This window comes from Sinocyclocheilus anshuiensis, unplaced genomic scaffold, assembly GCF_001515605.1.
Source record: "Sinocyclocheilus anshuiensis isolate Anshui unplaced genomic scaffold, SAMN03320099.WGS_v1.1 scaffold1406, whole genome shotgun sequence".
NCBI classification, from domain to species: domain Eukaryota; kingdom Metazoa; phylum Chordata; class Actinopteri; order Cypriniformes; family Cyprinidae; genus Sinocyclocheilus; species Sinocyclocheilus anshuiensis.
Window position 1 is genome coordinate 179755 of NW_015557146.1, and position 18167 is coordinate 197921.

The 18167-nt window shown below is 35.7% G+C and overlaps 1 protein-coding gene across 30 annotated transcripts in view; it reads left to right on the top strand.

Annotated features, from left to right (window-relative positions):
- ptprsa (protein tyrosine phosphatase receptor type Sa) overlaps nt 1-18167 on the top strand; it is a 237753-nt gene that overhangs the window by 106067 nt on the left and 113519 nt on the right. For 29 of the 30 annotated variants that reach the window (XM_016473225.1, XM_016473226.1, XM_016473228.1 and 26 more), the window contains 2 exons: nt 5194-5339; nt 6390-6531. The exons of the other annotated variant lie outside the window; for it this stretch is intronic. In XM_016473225.1, the coding sequence (XP_016328711.1) occupies nt 5194-5339; nt 6390-6531 (288 nt within the window). The remainder of the gene's footprint in view (nt 1-5193; nt 5340-6389; nt 6532-18167) is intronic. 30 annotated transcript variants of the gene reach the window in all.

Genomic DNA, 18167 nt, shown 5'->3' on the forward strand with positions numbered 1-18167 from the left:
CTGGAGCAGTGGGCAGCCATTTTTTGCTGCGGCGCCCGGGGAGCAGTTGGGGGTTTGGTGCCTTGCTGAAGGGCACCTCAGTCGTGGTATTGAAGGTGGGAGAGAGCGCTGTACATTCACTCCCCCCACCTACAATCCCTGCCGGTACAAGACCTTTGGGTTACGAGTCCGACTCTCTAACCATTAGGCCACGACTTCCCCCAAAGTCGTTAAAGGGATCGTTCAGCCAAAAATGAAAATTTGCCGTTAATTTACTCGCCCTCAAGCTACCCAAGGTGTAGGTGGCTTTTTTTTAGTTCGGTAGAACAGTAAAGCAGATTTTAGCTGAAACTGTGCTCCTTGGTGATTCATAAAATGCAAGGCAATGGGTACCGGCACTTTGAGAGTCAAAAAAAGCACATGCAGGCAACACAAAATGAATGTTCAAAACCCTGGTCTTGTTATCATAAGAGCAGGTGCTTGACTTGTATGTAGATGTTGGTTTAGAGCGTAAACGTCGCAGATGTTTACCTGAACATGTTGCTCACATTGATTTCTCAAATTACAGCCACTCAGGACATTATCCAGCACCGGGATCCCCCGTAATTGGCTCTTTCAGAGCTAAAGTGCACGTGATACCAAAATGTTCCTCTTTACCCTTTCAGATAAGCCTCAATCAGCAGTTGAAAGGTGGCTATTTTAAAACAAGATGGGCGACAAGTGATGCTCTCTCGCCTTTCCTAAATGCCGCTGATGGGCAGCCATTTTTTGCGCCTGCATTTTTCTAATTGTCAGCATAATGTGGAGCTCTTTTTTTTTGGAATATAAGCCCGAAAGGATTTTTTCCTCCGTTGATTATGGTGTTAGTCATCTAACTGCGTCTGTCACCCCGAGCCTCCTATTATAGGAGTCTCTCCAAATGAAGGCAGCAGAAACGTTTCGAAAGTCCTGCAGCTGTTGATGTGAGAAAAACAGTCTAAAAAAGAGTAATGCATGTGGACAAAGACAAGTACGTTTTCCCTTCAGTTATGATAAATTATTGATAACATATCTGCCATAAGATGAATATTAATAATATATGTATATATAGTAGCAGTATTGTTTATTTTCATGTTTTGGTAGATATTTAACATCTATAGTCTTTTCCTAAAAATAAATAAATCAATAAGTGGCATATATATATAAAATTAAATGATTAAATTACACACTTTATATTATATTTATATTGATATTTTGTTTTAATATATTTTTATGAAAAGTTACCTGCTATTTGATTATTTTATTATAATTTAATATTTAATTTTTTGCATATATGTGAGCATCAGTATTATAATTAATATAATATTATTCATATATTATCAATATTTTGTAATATTGAGTTTTTAAATGAAAAAAGTACAGATTTAAGTAAAATGTTGCCTACTCTATTATAATGAATTTAATGATCTATTATAAATATTTTACATAAATATTTTAGTTTTAATATACTATGTATTATTAGATAATTATTACTTATTTTCATGTTTTAAAAAACAAATAATACACTATAATGAAGTATAATAATAAAATAATATAATCAAATAAAATGTCAAATAAATCATTTAGATTATACTGTATGTTTTATTGTAATTTAATCATTTTAATAATAACTATATATATATAAATAAATATATATATATATATAATTAAAATTATTAAATTATATATATATAATTTTTTTGATTGTTTTTTGTTTTTGTTGATAGCCCTAAAAGAAATAATTACAGCTTTAAATCTGATTGTATGAGCCACTTTTGTTGTCCTCATATACACCTGTACCCGGGCATCAGTTATTGCTTTATTATACCATATGCATATACTCGCCGTTTGTTCGACACATCTGTGCTTGTTTGTGCCATCAGGAAAATGAAAAGCATGTTAATTTGGTATTGTTTCTCCTCCATAGCGTCGTGTGTACTGTAAACACCTGCAGAAGTGAGTGTCGGCGAGTGGAAAGGTTAATTGCGCGAGTGATCCTCTTTGTCTCGTGAAGTAGCGCGGCTCGTCAGAGCTTCTCTATTACACTCGCAAGCTCTCGTCAGACGCGGATGTCAGAAAATCCATATACGAGCGCACTGCAGGCCGTTGTGTGTGGCCGCTGACGGTCACGGGTGAAGCGGCGATACGCTGCCGGCGGGAATGTGTGACCTCGGGATACATACAGTACACAACAGAGGTTAAACTATAACCTCAGTCCATCACTCACAGCTGGTTTTTCTGTCCTTCGTCTTGAAGTCGATCTGTAACCCTTCACATTTTAGCCCTGCTCAACTCTTCGACTCTTGTTTAAATGATTGATTGAGGACTTTTGGCCTTTTGCTTGCTTTGATCATTCAGTTTAGTGTTTACAGTGTAAAGATGCAAAGCCAGGGCCGAAAGAGTGAGCAATTTAGATCTATCTTTTATGCCAATAGTAGATTTGTGCATGCTCTGTCATACATATATCATACTTTCTGATTCTATACTGTGAAGTTAAATCGCAGAGATTATTCTACAGGTTCTACAGACCTACAAGAAAAAAGACATGTCCTTAACAACATGTTCTTGCCCAATCTATAAATAGTCACTGCACACCTATTTTTGTATTCTTATTAATGTTAAATATTTTATTCATTATTTAACAAAAATATTTTAGATTTTTATCATGTTTAATATTTTATGGGTCTGAATACTTTCCGTACCCACTGTATATCATACTTTCTGATTCTATACTGTGAAGTTAAATCGCAAAGATTATTCTACAGGTTCTACAGACCTACAAGAAAAAAGACATGTCCTTAACAATATGTTCTTGCCCAATCTATAAATAGTCACTGCACACCTATTTTTGTATTCTTATTCATGTTAAATATTTTATTCATTATTTAACAAAAATATTTTAGATTTTTATCATGTTTAATATTTTATAAAATTCTTACAAACATTTTTAATATATATTTTTGTTATTGTATCTATCTATCTATCTATCTATCTATCTATCTATCTATCTATCTATATATTAGTGCTGGACAACGATTAACAAATATAAAACCAAAGCTATTTGCCACTGCCAGGGCATTAACGTGTTTATAGAAAATATTTTATAGTTTGTTATAGAAAAACCAGTTGTGCTCAGAGTCCAGAGCCTCGATCATAACATTATAACAGGCACCTGTTTTTTACAAATGTAATTATTTTATTTATATTTTATTATTATTTCTATATTATTATATAACATTTTACTTTTTATTATTTCATTTACTTTTTATTATTTCTATAATATCACAATATAGGAGTAAATTTTAATTACCCCCATTTTGTTTATTATTATTTTTATAATAATTCAGCCAATTCTCTCCTCCCCCTGAACATACTGTATTCTTGTACAGATGTTTTACTTCTGAGGTTGTTTTTGCAATTATTGTATAATTCTTAATAGGGATTCTCCTTTCTTATGATACTGTAATGGTTGGAAAATATCATGAAAACAATGTCACAATGCGGTAAATCCTTAAAATTAGAATAATAAAATGTATTAAAATAAAATGATGAAAATAAAATTATTGTTTTATTTTATTTATTTTTTTCCTGAAATGTCAGTGTCCGTCTGCTACAGAAGGACATGCTGAAAATCTCACCGGAGCTGTTCCACCAGGCTCACGGTTCAAAGAACCATGGTGTTTTTGATGTCTTGTTTTTGCTCTACCAAACAATTATGACTCATACTAACTAAAGTGGCGAACCTGTGTGCGTTTGTGTTCAGAATGACTTCAGAATGAAGCAGAAAGTCCTCGGGCTTCATCCTCTCCACTCTCTGGAACTTCGCTTCAAGTGTGTTTATCCGCACCCGGAGATTCAGGGGCTCGCCTGCCTGCCCACGAGCGGTTAATAATTAATTTGCCGTGCTTGTCTGACCGTATGATCATCTCCTCATATCTGTGCGCATTCTGGATTTTAACGTGTTCCCCCTAGAGAGCCTCTTCTCATGTCTTGTTGTGTCAAGCTTGACCTACTGTCCCGCGGAGAGAAAAAAGCAAGCGCCAACGGAGGCCTGCCGAGAATAGTTGAGGTAGACAGCATGATAATTTGATGAGCCGAGAACAAACTGTGCCGGGTTCTGAGGAAAAAAATGACAATTTCCTATTTTCCAAAAGTAGTGTAATCCACAAAGAACAAGCAGTAATGGTAGAAAAAAAAAAGATGACAGCTCCTGCTCTCCAGAAGCTGGAATAGCTATGTCACGATCTATCGTCAGTGACTGTCAGTCCTGCATGTCGTTAGCTTACAGCTGACATGTCTTACGGGAAACGTGCGTAGGGTTTTGGATGCTTCACCTGACAAGGGGCTTTCAAATCAAGGCAGAGTAGTAGGTACTTTATTATTCATTGGCCAATAAATTATTCAGGGTGGTGTCAACGTGCACGTTGTCTGTGGTGTAATTACCGGCGTGCTGAAAAACAGCCACTTTCCATTTGCGCCGACGCATGACGGCCCCCGTTTCTTGTCGACATCTCTTTCGTAGCAGAACAGGTCACTAGCCCACTTCAGTCGTAGTCCACTCACTCGCTATTTTACGGTAGAATGCGCTGCGAGTAACTGTTAAGTTGCGTGTGTGTGGGTGTGTTCAATCACTTGGTAATTTAATTTAATTGATTTGCTGTTACAGTGGCCTTGTGACAAATTGGGTTAGCTTCACTTTACCTGCACTTACTGTTTACTACAGCTTGCTAGCAGCATGCTACTCTTACTATTTATGCAGCATATAATGAACATTTTATGTCTACGTTGAATGTATGATATTCTAAATTCACTAAAATGCGCAAAAAACACTGCAAGAGGCTATTTTCCCACAATGCAATGCGTTTAACTTGACTTTGCAGTCAGGAAGTGATATCAGCTGTATTATTGTTTTATTTTATTTATTTTTTTCCTGAAATGTCAGTGTCCGTCTGCTACAGAAGGACATGCTGAAAATCTCACCGGAGCTGTTCCACCAGGCTCACGGTTCAAAGAACCATGGTGTTTTTGATGTCTTGTTTTTGCTCTACCAAACAATTATGGACTTTGCAGTCTGAACAGGAAGTGATATCAGCTGTCATTATCTCTTTCTTGACTCTTTTGACCAAACTGCCAGAATGTAAGGCGTTTTGGTGCCAAAACAGCTAAATGCTAATCATAAATTTTCTTTTTCTTTAGCTCCACCCAGGTTCACAAAAGTACCTGTCGACATGATCGGCGTCTCCGGAGGTGTCGTATCCTTCGTATGCCAAGCCACAGGTGACCCCAAGCCAAGAGTAACCTGGAATAAGAAAGGAAAGAGGGTGAACTCTCAACGCATCGAGGTGAGACTTGGCATGCTAGCACGTATTCAGTATATCAGTTGAATAATCAGCTGTTTCTGTGGTATTTCTCACAAAATGCCATCTGGAATTGTTTTTTGGTTCAATCTCGTGTTTACGTAGCATACATATCCTAGCTTCTGTGGGTTTTAGCCTGTGTCTTATATTCCTTTCTTGTTTGCTGTGTTCTTTTGTCATAACACAGCTGGCAGCTGTAGTGTTGATCAATGTTTAGTGTATCTTAATTAAAACTAGCTCCGCATTTAACCACGCTGTCACTATTCAACAAAGATGAAAAACTTCCCTCAAAAAAAGATCAACACAAAAACACGTTGGTGGATCCGATTCACTCGGTGTGAACCCAAGAGTACACTCAAATTATCATCTTGGTTGCATTTAAAAGTCATTTCGTGAGGGGTTTGAATTAATTTGTTTCCCCTGAATGCTTTGCTTTGATATTGATCTGCACACACTTAGGACAGTGTGCCGTCACTGGGCTGCTTCTCATTATCGTAGCCTTGAAAACTCACCCCCCAAAAAACGAAAGAGAGTTTTGCCACTGGCTTACAAAGGGCCTCGTTCCTCTTTGTCATTCCCTATTGATTCTAGCGACTGTTTCGCTACAATGACATCAGATGCGAAAGCACCGCAGAAGCCTAGTTAACTCTCTTACATAATTTGAGCTCATAGCAACATCTAGGCGTTGGAGGACATTTTGGCGCCTTAAAATAGGAGCACAACAATTTTTATCCGAATTAATTGATGTAAACATGAGAAGAGTTAGGGTTAAGGGTTAAAAGTTGGGGATGCCGGTTGATCAATCCAAAACTTTGCAGCAGGGAAGTTGCATGTCATTTACCAAGACTGTTCCCCCTTGAGCAACTAGGAATTAAGTGCCTTGCTCTCGAGACACTTGGGATTGGTAACTCTCAATTGTAGGATTGAATTCACAGGCGTTGTGTCTTCAGGCCAGATTTTTAACTACCCGGCAACTGTGTTAATGACATTTTACAATTTCAGTGTAATATACCGACTCTCTTTCCTCTTACACAGACAATAGAGTTTGATGAAGGTGCGGGGGCCGTCCTAAGGATCCAGCCTCTACGGGCGCCTCGAGACGAGAACATCTATGAGTGTGTAGCGGAGAACAGCGAAGGCGAAATCAGTGTCCAAGCTAAGCTGTCAATCATTAGAGGTAAGACTAAAGTCAAATGGGTCAACAATTTTTTTGGCGAACTAACCCTTACAGTCAGTGGTTTCCAATCCTGCCCCTAGAGGGCCACTGTCCTGTAAAGTTCATCTGCCTGGAAATTTCTACACTGCAAAATCTGTCACTACAGTGGTACCCTTTTAACAGGTACACCCTTTTACCTTACTTACCCCCAAAAGGTGCATATTAGTACCTTAAAGGTACATATTTGTATCTAAATGGTACATACCTTTTATTAGGGTACCATTCCAGTATCCGCTTTTGTACCTTTTTTTCTGAGAGTGTAGTGATCCTGAAGACCTCGAGTAGTTGGGTTAGGTGTGTTTAATTGGATCCCCTTGCTTTAAGTGTGTATCCTCTTCCAGTCCTCGAGACCAACCGCCCAGTTGAATCAGATGTTTTAATTAGTGAGACATCTAAAACATTCTGGGAGGTGGGTCCCCAAAACTGGAGTTGAGAAACACTGCCCTGCAGGACCATTTCAGCAAACCCTTGAAGAAACTGACCAGCGTTCTCTGGTTAACTTGAATGTGACCCAATCTTACTGTCGCAGAAACTCTAAATCCATCCTAGCCAATCACAGAACCTCTGTCGTCCTCAGCATCGAGTTATCCGTTTGTTCCCCGTGCGCTGATGTCTAGCCATCTGCCTTGTCAATGCCGAGCACTGGAGCAGGCAGCTTGCAGGCTTCTTCCTGGGCCCGAACCCAATCTGAGGGTTTTTGTAGGCAGCCCAGTTTTACATGAAAATCCTGGCTTTGGCAAGACCCATGCGGCTCAGGAAGGAACACAGGAGGTAGCACTAGGGGGGAAAAACGGCTGCTCCCCCCTTCGCTCTCTCATCCCCATCTGCTGTGGGCCCGCATTTACATCGAACCTTATCAGAAGAGCAAGCCCCATACACACTTATACAAAGGACGACACATGTGTCTGCTCGCTCCCAGATGAGAGCGCCTCTGCTCCAGAACGTCTGCGCGGACATCAATCAAAATCAATTAAACTGTCCACCATTGCAGCTGCAATTTGTGGTCTCCAGTGGGCTCTTCTTTCATTTTGTCCCTGGCCAGCTTCTGAAGCTGGTGACTTCATTAAGTACCCAGTCACCTTGCCGTCTTCAGGGTGTGTCTGCCCACCTGCGGCAGAGAAAACACAGGAAGGCTTTGCTGTAAATCTGCCGGTGCTCTTTCCAGGGGCTTAGGTTTGTTTTTAGCTGCCTTCTGGCTGCCCACAAGAGCGGTGAGCAGAATGCTTAAGATGTGCCATCTGCTTTTCCACCGTGTCGCAGAGTCCTCTGAGAGTCCTTGGAGGAGTCTTGGAGAAAATCGAGGCGAAGACACCTGCAGCCATCGCTGCTGCTTCTCCTCCTCCGTGTCACTACGGGTGGCGAACCCTCGCTTCCCCTCCTCCGCTTTCTTCTCTTGTAGCCTCGCTGTTTTTCTTTTCATTCTGACCCTGGCTTTCAGCCCTTCTTGGCAGTCTTGTCCACCAGCGACCCAGAGCTAGCTCTTCATAGAATCCAACACCAACAGCAGCCCAGGTTTCGCCATCTGCTCGCTTCCTGCGAGGTGTCAGACGCTCGCACGCTTCTTTACACATTCAGGTGTGTCTGGCCTTAGCTTGCCCCTGGACACGCTGTGAGAGCGCTGGGTTCAGAGTGCTAGCCAACAAAAGATCAGAGCGGGAACGCTGGACCGCACAGCCACGGGTTTGGCATCGTGAAAATCCCGAAATCCGAAGGTGTCAGACCACCTTCCCAAAACATTAGCTCTTTTCCAATACCTTCTGTTTTTTAGACGGCGTCATAGGTTAACTCCAGATGTTAAGGCTTTTGTAAAAGTTGCCTAGATTTAGCTGTAGCGCAGGCTATATTTTGTGGATAAGGCAATCCCAGAATGCATTGCGTCAGGCTAAGTGGGGAAAAAAAATCCATACAAGATAGCAAATGAATGGATTGATATAACTGAGAAAAATGCTAGGTTTAGAGTTACAAGTGCACTATTTTACCAAATATGTTTTTGTAGGTATTTTTAAGCTTATTAGAATGTTGTGCTGTTAGCTTGGCAACATGTTAGCCAAAAACTCTTGTAATCTGTTAGTTAGGTTTAAGGCCGTAAGTGCACTATTTTACCACACAACTGTGTGTGCTATGTATTTTGATGCTTATTAAAATACAGTGTTGTGCTGTTAGCTTAGCTTAGTTAGCAGGAAACTCGTGTAATCTTTTGTGGAAGGATAAAATTGATGCAAAGCAGTTAGGCCTAGGGTTACAATGCACTATTTTAGCTAATATTTTATGTATTTTTGTGCTTAGCAGAGTACTGTGCTGTTAGCTTAGCAACCTGTTAGTGAAAAGCTCTTGCAATATGTTGTGGATTGATAAAACTGATAAAAATGCTAGGTTTAGGGTTACAAGTGCACTATTTTTTATTTAATATGTTTGTTTACTCTGTATTTCTATGCTTATTAGAGTGTTGTGCTGTTAGCTTAGCAACATGTTGATGAAAAACCTGTGTAATCTGTTGTGGATTGATAAAATTATTACAAATAGTTAGGTTTAAGGCTACAAGTGCACTATTTAAGCTAATAGTTGTGTGTTCTATGTATTTTGATGCTTATTAGAGTGTTGTGCTGTTAGCTTAGCTTAGTTAGCAGGAAACTCGTGTCATCTTTTTGTGGATGGATAAAATTGATGCAAAGCATTAAGTTTTAGGGTGACAAGTGCAGTATTTTTTTTACATAATTGTGTGTGCCATGCATTTTGATGCTTATTAGAGTGTTGTGATGTTAGCTTAGCAACATGTTAGCAGGAAACTCTTGTCATCTTTTGTGGATAGATCAAATTGATGCAAAGCAGTTAGGCCTAGGGTTAGAAGTACATTATTTTACCTCATAATTATGTGTGCTATGTATTTTCATAATTATTAGAGTGTTGTGCTGTTAGCTTAGTAGCATGCTAATGGAAAACTCAATTGTAGTCAGTTTGGGGTTGGGTCTTTTGTGTGAGGAGCTGCATTTGAGTTGCTGCCTATGAAGAATGTCCTAAATCAGTGCTTTATTAGAAGGTAGAAGCCTAAGTAGACAGTATCTCTTTGTCAGTTTGCCTTGCTTTCTTCACCTCTTCTCATCTCTAATCTCATCCTTCACTTCCAGAGTTCACGCTGTGACCCTTCCTCCTTCAAACTCTGGGCGCAGGAACTCGTTAGCACTGCCGAGCGCCAGAGAGGATGATCTCACCGCAGCCCATGCCGTTTGATCAGGCGCGTTTAATTGGCTGCTACCCTGCAGGACGAGCCGCGTTTGTTCTGCCGCTCCTCGCGCGGTTTTAATTGGACTGTTCTGACCCTGCCACCGAACCCCTTTTATTAGCCATTTTTTTAAATCACAGCTTTCGTGCTGCCATTTCCAAATTCGACTCTGTCTCGTTTGTCCCACTCAGGCGCAGTTTGAGGAATCTTAATGTCACTTTTCTCTCTCTGCGTCTGGTTTGAAGTGTCGCTGCCTCTGATCAGAGATGCTCAGCACTTCAAAGTTCAATTCATGACTCATCCATTCTGAAGAAATCTCACCGTCTCGCACATTTCTATAAAAAAATTTCTCTATACAGAAATCAACTCAGTCGGTACCATCGTCTCTAATCCTCAGAGTAATCTTGCCGTCCATCTCTGTTCCTTTTACTACAGCTCTTTCTTCCTTTCTGCAAGTCTCTCCCCCTCACTTCGCCTTTTCCACTGACATTTAATTACATCATTTTTAATGATAATAATAATATAATTCATAATAAATGTAATTAATGTATTAAATAATAAACTAATGTGTGTGTAGACACAATTTAAAAATATTCTAAATATTTTTATTTATTTTTATTGAATTTATATAATAATAATAATAATGATAATAATAATAATAATAATGTAAAACTATAAATTAATTTAATAGTAAACAATTAAACTTTCCCTTTTCAACTGACATTTAATAATAATAATGATAATAATATAATTTATAATAAATTAAATTAATGTATTCATTGAATTTCAGTTTATGGAGTTAATATAATAATCATAATAATATAAACTAATAAATAATTTATTAATAGTAAGTAATATAATAATAATAGTTCATTAAAAATATAAGTAATAAATATATAACAATAATATTAACAGTAGTAGTAGTAAAAAAAAAAAATTTAATACATGTATTTTATTATGCTACATTAAATTATTATAACAAATAAAGTAAATTTATTTGCATGATTTTAATTTATATAGTTTTATGTTAATATAAATATAATTTTCAATTAAATTTAAAGAAATAAAATTCATAATTACGCTTTACAATAAGCAACCCTCTATGGACACCTTGGCAATAGAATTGCCATTGGCTAGTACATTTTTTACTTTACTCACCAGACTAAAATTAAATATTTGATTATACTATATTATTTGATGATAGAACTTTAGTAATTAGAATAACCATGTATGAATGCATATTTGTCATTTTAACTCAACTTAGGACTGGTGGTGGTGCTTAAAATATTGTTTGTCATTTAGTGTTTCTATTAAAAAAAAGGGAAAAAATGAAAAGTAATACTTATAAGATAGCAATACTACTACGAATTCTACTACTAATAACAATATAAAACGTGCTAACGATTAATGAGCTGCTGGAGTCATGAATATTAATCACTTTGTCTGCATTCGCTCGAATTGATTTGCTGAAATCAAAACAGGGATGATATTAAGTGAGCACCAGCCAATGAGATTGCCGTTTGCGCGTTAGTTCCGCCCACTACTGGAGAAACCGGCAGTTCTAAAAAGCTGAAGAATTCCAAAGGAAGTCCGTTATTTGACAGGAAAATACAACAAAAAATATTGTTTACTTGTTTTTTAAATTGAATCTTATTGTAAATCATAACAGTTTACTTCAATGCAACTTCCGATTGCGTGTCAAAAGTAGCTTGAAATGGCATAAAGATGCTGAATCAATATACTTCAGATATTAAATTATAGTTTTTAAACTCGTAAGACTCTAACATAGTATTTGTGGTCCGGTTATGAGAGGTTTCTCTCCACATGCCTGATAAACCGCAGCATTGGATGCCCGGCCCCGGGGGATTGTGGGTATTAGCCTCAGCGTGCTCTTAAAGCCCTGCCAAGAGTGATTTGGAGTAAAAGAGCACAGCTGATTAGCGTCCCCGCTGTTCTCCGGTGGAAACGCCGCGTCCAGCAGGGAAAAGTGCGTTATAAAACATTAATGCACCGGAGGCCATGACTTTCCTCAGTGTGTGTCTGCGATTGAGACGCGCGGCGTATAAACCAGAGCTGAGCCTGCTGTTTTAGCGTCCGGTGTGTCGCGTCTTTAAGGTCCAGCAAACCCCGGCCGTCTATTGATCCTCCTCTCCCAATAATCTCTCTGTCTATGGCTGATCCGCGTTCGCTCAATATGAGCCGGTAATTAGCGCTGACCCGTGTTAGCAGAGCACACGGAGTCCAGTTACACACGTGGCTGACGGCTAGCACTGTGGCGCTAGTGTGTTTTGGAGCTGCTTTTTTACCAGTATTTGTGTAATATGCATATTGTACTGTTATGTCATTTTTGTAATAACATGTTAACAGAAAAAATGAATAATATTTTGTAAAAGCATGTTATAATCAATCTCTAACTATTTATTGTTTAATAATTATATTATATTATATTATATAATTACATTATATTGTTTAGGCTATATTTATTATTTTTAATTTATTAAATTATTATTTTATTTTATTTTTTCAGTAACAGTTAAATTTAACTTTTTTATTTATTAATTTATTTAAAGGTTTTTTGTTTTTTTTTGTTATGACATTTTTATGGCATTTTAGTCGGGGTAAAATTGACTAAATATTGACATTTTACATGTATATAAAATTAATTGAATTAAGTTAAATTTAACTGTTACTGAATAAATAAAATAAAAATTATTTTTAATATATAAACATTATAAATATATTGTGTAATCAATTTTAAAATTATATATATATAAATATATTTGAAATTTATTATATTATTTTAAGTTAATTTGACTTCATAATTTTGCACATTTTTCTTGACACATCATATACCATATTGTTAGGATGAAGAGGACTAAAATTTGAATGTAAAAATGAATGAATATGACATTGAAATATTGACTTACTGTATATCAGTTTAATATGTGTCATCTAAATTCTAATCTTTAAAAATTATTTCTCTAAAATAAGTTGCCATCAAAAAAGAAAATGATAAATTGACAAAATATTGACATTTTATATGTACAATTTTTATATTTTTTTAAGTTACATTTTTTCATTTTTCATAATGTTGCACATTATTTTCAGCTAAACTGTAAAACTTCAGTTGTCTAAAAAATGTAGTCAAGGCAAAATGAGCTAAAATGTATGAATGTTTCATGAAGAAATATTGACTACATTTAAGGGAAATTTTCCCATTCCTATTGGATTTTATCCGAAATGATTTTTAATATAGTATTCTAATGGGTGTTTACATCCTCCACTGAATGACAGTGAGAAGCGCTTGGACTTGAGTCTTTTCTCTCTCAGTTGTGTTGTAATGAAGATCAGACAGATGACAGCGATTAGATTAGATGCGTGTTACTCGTGCGCAGCTGTATTTGCCCACTGCATTATGACTGTCCTCCTCTCATAAACAAAATCAATTCCCAGCTGCTCCCCGGTGTATAATGCGCTTGTTTAGCCGTGTTAAGATCTGGCAAAATGCATGGACTCTGTCGCCGGTGTGTTCTCGCAATCCATTATCGGTTTCCTGTGAAAGCGCGAGACTGTCGTTTAGTATGCGGCGTCTGTTTATAAAGCCGTCCTGCTTTGGGACTCGATCTTGCACTGTTCCCGTTAGCCGCCGCTAAAGATGACACACTGCGCACTTGTTTGGTGCTATTTTTAAAACTATAAAATAAAAAATGTAAATTCTAAATGTTTGTTAATTTGTTTGTTTGTTTATTTAAGCTCAAGTTCATCTAGAATTTGTTCGCTGTGCATGTATTTGAGACTTTTTACTTTATTCATTTTTTATTATTTTCAATTAAATATATTTAGAAGTTGTATTTATTTATTCATTCATTATTCATTCATTCACTAGTGATGTATGTATTTATTTATTCATGATGAACATGAAGGAAATATATTTAGAATCTGCATATAATTTTTTATTTGTAATAATTTAAAAATGTCAGTACTACTTTAAAATAAATGTACTATTTTAATATTGTATTTAATATGTATTTAAAATAAGTAAAATATATTTATTTAATATTGTAAATATTATTTGTTTGTTTGTGATAAACATGAAATAAGTCATTTTCATTTATTTAAAAATGTAAATATATATTTTTGAAATGTATTTAATATTTAGTCATTTATTAATATGTATTTAACAAAGATATATTGTAAATATGCTTAATGTATATGTTTAAAAATGTAGAAATTAAAAATACTTTATGTATTCAAGCATATTTATTTTCAAAAAAGATACATCCTTATTATTTTTTAAAGGTACATATTTTTACATATGCATGATAAACATGTAGGGGAAAAATGTATTTATAAACATCTAGGAAAAATATTTTAAAATTTGCATAAATATTTATTAATTAATTTATGTATGATAAACTTCTAGGAAAAATATTTACAATTTACATATGTCTATCTATCTGTCTGTCTGTCTGTCTATCCGTCTATCCATCTATTTATTTATTTTAAACTTCTAGGGAAAATATTTATAAGTTACATAAATATTTATTTATTTATTTATTTATTTTAAACTTCTAGGAAAAATATTTATAAGTTACATAAATATTTATTTATTTTATTTATTTATTTTAAACTTCTAGGAAAAATTTATTTATTTATTTATGATGCACATTTAGAAAAATGTTTGAATTTCACGCGTTTAGTATTTTTATTTTAGTATCTGGCATCTCTTTATATAGCCTCCCTGCTCTGGGCCTCGATCTCGATCTCGCAGACGACTCCTGTCTACCGCCGCCGCTAATGATGACAAGCTGCTCACTTCCTGTTTGTTGCGCAGAGATAATTGACAGTCGTAGAAAAGCTCGTGCGGCATCAAACTTCTGCATGCGGCTCTGAGATCACGGCGGAGTTTGATCCTCGGCGCTGCTGTCAATCAGATGTTTGCGCGACTCTCGATTGTTTTCACCGCTGATGAGGTCGCTTAAGGAGCACCTCGAGGAACCGCGTTGCTCCTCTGCTTCACCCGGGGCTTTCAGGACGGAGATTCGGTCCGACTCGGAAAGAGGGAGCTGGAGTTTATGCTGCTTTGATCCTGTGAACTTGTAGAGCCGCAATCAGGCCTGATTGGCCACAGGGAGCGACAGGACGCAGAAGAGCATCAAACACTCGTCTCTGGAGCAGAAACTTTCACAGCTGTGTCCAGTAATGCCTCCTCGAGAACGGCTCTTCATCCTGAGAGAGAGGTTGGAGCGTCGCTGAGGTTGGTTTGCGTTCTTCAGGCCATTTTCAGAGACGGAAATAGTCATGTTCTTCTGCGTTTGTTGCTCTCAATTTCTACTTTCCAAGATCTAGTTGTTCTCCTGTTTTTTGTTTTGTTTTGTTTTGTTTAGTTTTGTTTTGTTTTGTTTTGTTTTGTTTTGTTGTGTTTGTTTTGTTGTAATGTGTCTATTTAGCCATTTTTTATTCTATTTTATTTAAAATAAGAGTTTTTTTAAAGTTGTACATTAAAGGAATGAACTTACATGAAATGTATTAATTTATTTATTTTTAAGCACATGTTTTTATAAATATGTTAGAAGTGCATGTAGAAAAAAAACATTTAGAATTTACAAATAAATTTACTTATTTAAAAAAATGGTTATTTTATTATTTTAGTTTAGTTTAGTTTAGTTTAATAAGAGCACATTTATCCAGGAGATTTTTAGTTGTACGTTAAATGAATGTACTATTTTTTTATTACCATTTATTTATTTATTTATTTATTTATTTACTTATTTACTTACTTACTTGCTTGCTTTTGTAAGGTACCTTTTAAAAATATGCTTTATTGTGCATGTTGGGAAAAAAAAAACATTTAGAATTTTAAATATTTTTTAATTAAAGAGAAAATTATTTGTTTTTTAAATTAGCATAGGAAAAAGTCCTAACTATGAGTTTCATTTTTTCATGCTGATTTGTATGTTAACTGCTGTTTAAAATATTTACTTTTTATATTTTTTTATTAGTATTATTAATAATAATGATGCTTATTTATTTGCTAACTGCTGAAGAAAAACATAAAACACCCGTTTAATTGTAGAATATTAATTATGATCAAAAAGCTAACAAATATTTGCATTTCTGTCTTTTATTATTATTATTATTATGCTTTTAGTCTTCATCAGCTAGCCCTAATCAGCATTCATACTAAGCATGTGGTCTTCAAACCTCAATATTTATGCTCTATTTTGTCGTTCTGCTCCTCTATCTTAAAGACGTGCTCCTGTAGCGCAGCATGTGAATGTTCTCCGGCCGATGTCTGACTCGATTACTGATCTTGCCGGCCGAACACTGAGCAGCAGCAGCTGTTAATATTTAAAGAAGAGCGAGTCTGAAAGGGCATCTCTCTGCTCAGACCGCTGCCATTCACCACGCAAAACCAGCATCTGCTGCCTCCAGCGCTCGCGTTTGCATCTTCACCCCTCGCTCCAAAGCCATCGGACGGACGGATGAGTCACAGAAAACTTCTTATTCCTCTCCGGTGTCTGTCAGGCTTTGTTCGGAGTTTCACTTCCTCGAGTCCCGGCGCCTCCCAAGCTGCGTTTGCAATTAAGTGCAATAATAAAAATGGCTCCACTGAGGCGTTTTTCCATTTGCCCTCCCCAGAAAAGCCTCCTGTCGAGCCATTTAGTCTGTGGATGCTGTAATTAGATGCTCAACTAAAAGCACACAGAATACAAATGTTTGTGCAGAGCTTCTGCGATGCATTCTGCTGCATTGTTTCATCTCATATTTACAGTCATACAGCAAGTATTTCCCGTCAGTTTTGCTGTGATGCATTTTCCTTTATCTGATTTTTGGTGAGTTTGTTTGTTTGTTTGTTTGTTTATCGCCAATTCAGAACCTAAAAACAATAGCTTGCTTTTCAGTTCTAAATTACATTTATTTATTTATCTTTTTATTAATTTATTTTTATAAAAAAATTTTGTAAATGATTAATTTGCATGTAGAAAAACATTTGAAATTCAAATTTTTTTTTTTTAATTTAAGTACATTTTTTACATTTTTAAATATGCTCGATGTACGTTGAAAAAACTTTTTAATTTATAGTTATTGTAAAAAAATATTTTCGTAAATATGCCTAATGTACTTTGTAAAGTATTTTAAAATATGATTCTAAATGTATTTATTCTAACATACATATTTTTGTAAATGTGATTAATGCACATGTAGAAAAAAAATATTATTTAAAAATTATTTTTATTTTCTTTACTTATTGTAAAAAAAAAAAAAGCTACTTTTTTTCTAAATTTGCTTAATGTACGTATAAAAAAACATTTAGAAATGTATATAAATAAATGAATACATAGTATATTTAAAGAATGGTGTATTATTCTAAAATTGACTTAAAATGCATTTCAAAAATTATCATTTAATATTGTAATATTGTTTAAGTATATAGAGACTTACCATAAAAATATTGACAAATGTACTTTAAATAAATTGTAAATTAATAAATAAATTACTTTTTACTATGTATTTAAAGTATATTAGCAAAAATGTCCTTGGTAACAGTCTATTTATTTATTTAGTCATTCCTAATTGAAGTACAGTCTTTGCTTTTTAATTTTTATTTTATTTTATTACTATTTTATTTATTTATGTGTGTGTGTGTGTGTGTGTGTGTGTGTGTGTTTGAGGGTTAGCTGGTTGTGTTTTTAGCAGAAGGTGTTTCCCTTCCCTCTGATCGTCATCACGCAGCAGACAGTGGCATTATCTGTGTATCACCTTCCAGCGCCTCATTTATCAGGGCCTTATTTTGAAGAAAATCACCATAGTACATTCAGGGTTTGCTCTTCACTTAATTTACGCGAAGATGTCCCGTTACGCGTTACTAATGGCTTTATTGACATTGTGCTGGGCGTTTGCAGCGGCCTAATGGTCTCCCGGAGCAGATAAATAAACACAGGAAGGCTGTTTCCCTCGTCTTTCATTGAGGATCCAGTTAGGGCTGCACGATTAATCGAAATGGAATCGAGATCGCGATTCGACAGAAGCTGCGATTGTCATGCGTATCTTTCAGTGAAGCACGGTTCTGTGATCAGCAGTAAATCTCTTTCATTGATGACTAATAAACACACGACTATGGCAATATACGGTTTATCTGAGTTCTTATTATTATAATTTATAATTTAATGCCTTTATCACTGCTTAAATACTATGAAATATGTTGCGTGCCTTATTCTGTGTAAGAAGCCACATCATCTCACAGAAGGATTTATTTCAAACACTCGACTGACGTTATGAAGTGAGTTTGGAGTAAAAATATGTTATTAAATGTGGTATTTTCACATGCTTTCAGATGGAGCAGCATTTACTACACAGAGCCGTAGTTCACTGA